General features: G+C 30.2%; 1 protein-coding gene across 1 annotated transcript in view; it reads left to right on the top strand.

The window, feature by feature from the left end:
• Positions 1 to 431: 431 nt before the first annotated feature.
• LOC135803121 (pleiotropic regulator 1-like) overlaps positions 432 to 616 on the top strand; it is a gene marked incomplete at its 3' end in the record, with an annotated part of 815 nt that continues 630 nt past the window's right edge. The window contains exon 1 of the mRNA XM_065316735.1: positions 432 to 614. Coding sequence (XP_065172807.1) covers positions 501 to 614 — 114 coding nt within the window. The remainder of the gene's footprint in view (positions 615 to 616) is intronic.

The raw sequence follows: 616 nt of genomic DNA, 5'->3' as shown, positions 1-616 counted from the left end.
AGATTAAAATGCTAATTATCTCGACAACTAAAAGAGCTAGAAAGAAAAGAAATACATATTCTTGATCTTTGAAAAATTTGCTACAAGATGGCATCCTTATTGAAAAATCATAAAAATGGCACAAAAAAATTTTTACGAAAAGATTTTGGTATAAAAAAGGCAAAAAATTTCTCTTTTTTATGTTGAAAATTAAAAGTTGGAATTTTTCAATTCTGTTTTCGGATTCTGATAGATTGTTTAATTCTACATCGATTATTTAAGTAACTTTTTATTGTAGCTCTTTTAATTTACGAAATAATTGCACTTGAAAATTTTAATTCATTTCGACCCGAAATAATTTTACAAAATAAGTGCGACCCTGTTGTTCAAGCAAAAATACTTTACAAAAATAGTTCGGCCCTGTCTTTCGACCGAAAAAGAAATTCAAGTGTGAGGTTATGTTTGTTGTGATGCTCATGTTTTGAGTTCTGATTTTACAACTTTTAATCAATTAACACAAAATGATTGAAGAAGTGCAAAGACACTCAGTACACACGTTGGTGTTTCGATCTTTAAAACGTTCCCACGACATGTTCCTCTCCAATCAGGGACAATTACCGGCTGTAGATGAGAAAGC

Source organism: Atheta coriaria, unplaced genomic scaffold (assembly GCF_025399875.1).
Source record: "Atheta coriaria isolate IRGN ID8LTWV9N9 unplaced genomic scaffold, Caltech_Dcor_3.1 scaffold3199_size1337, whole genome shotgun sequence".
Classification (NCBI taxonomy): domain Eukaryota; kingdom Metazoa; phylum Arthropoda; class Insecta; order Coleoptera; family Staphylinidae; genus Dalotia; species Dalotia coriaria.
The sequence above is the reverse complement of the archived record's forward strand: the minus strand, read 5'-3'. Positions and strand labels throughout refer to the sequence as shown.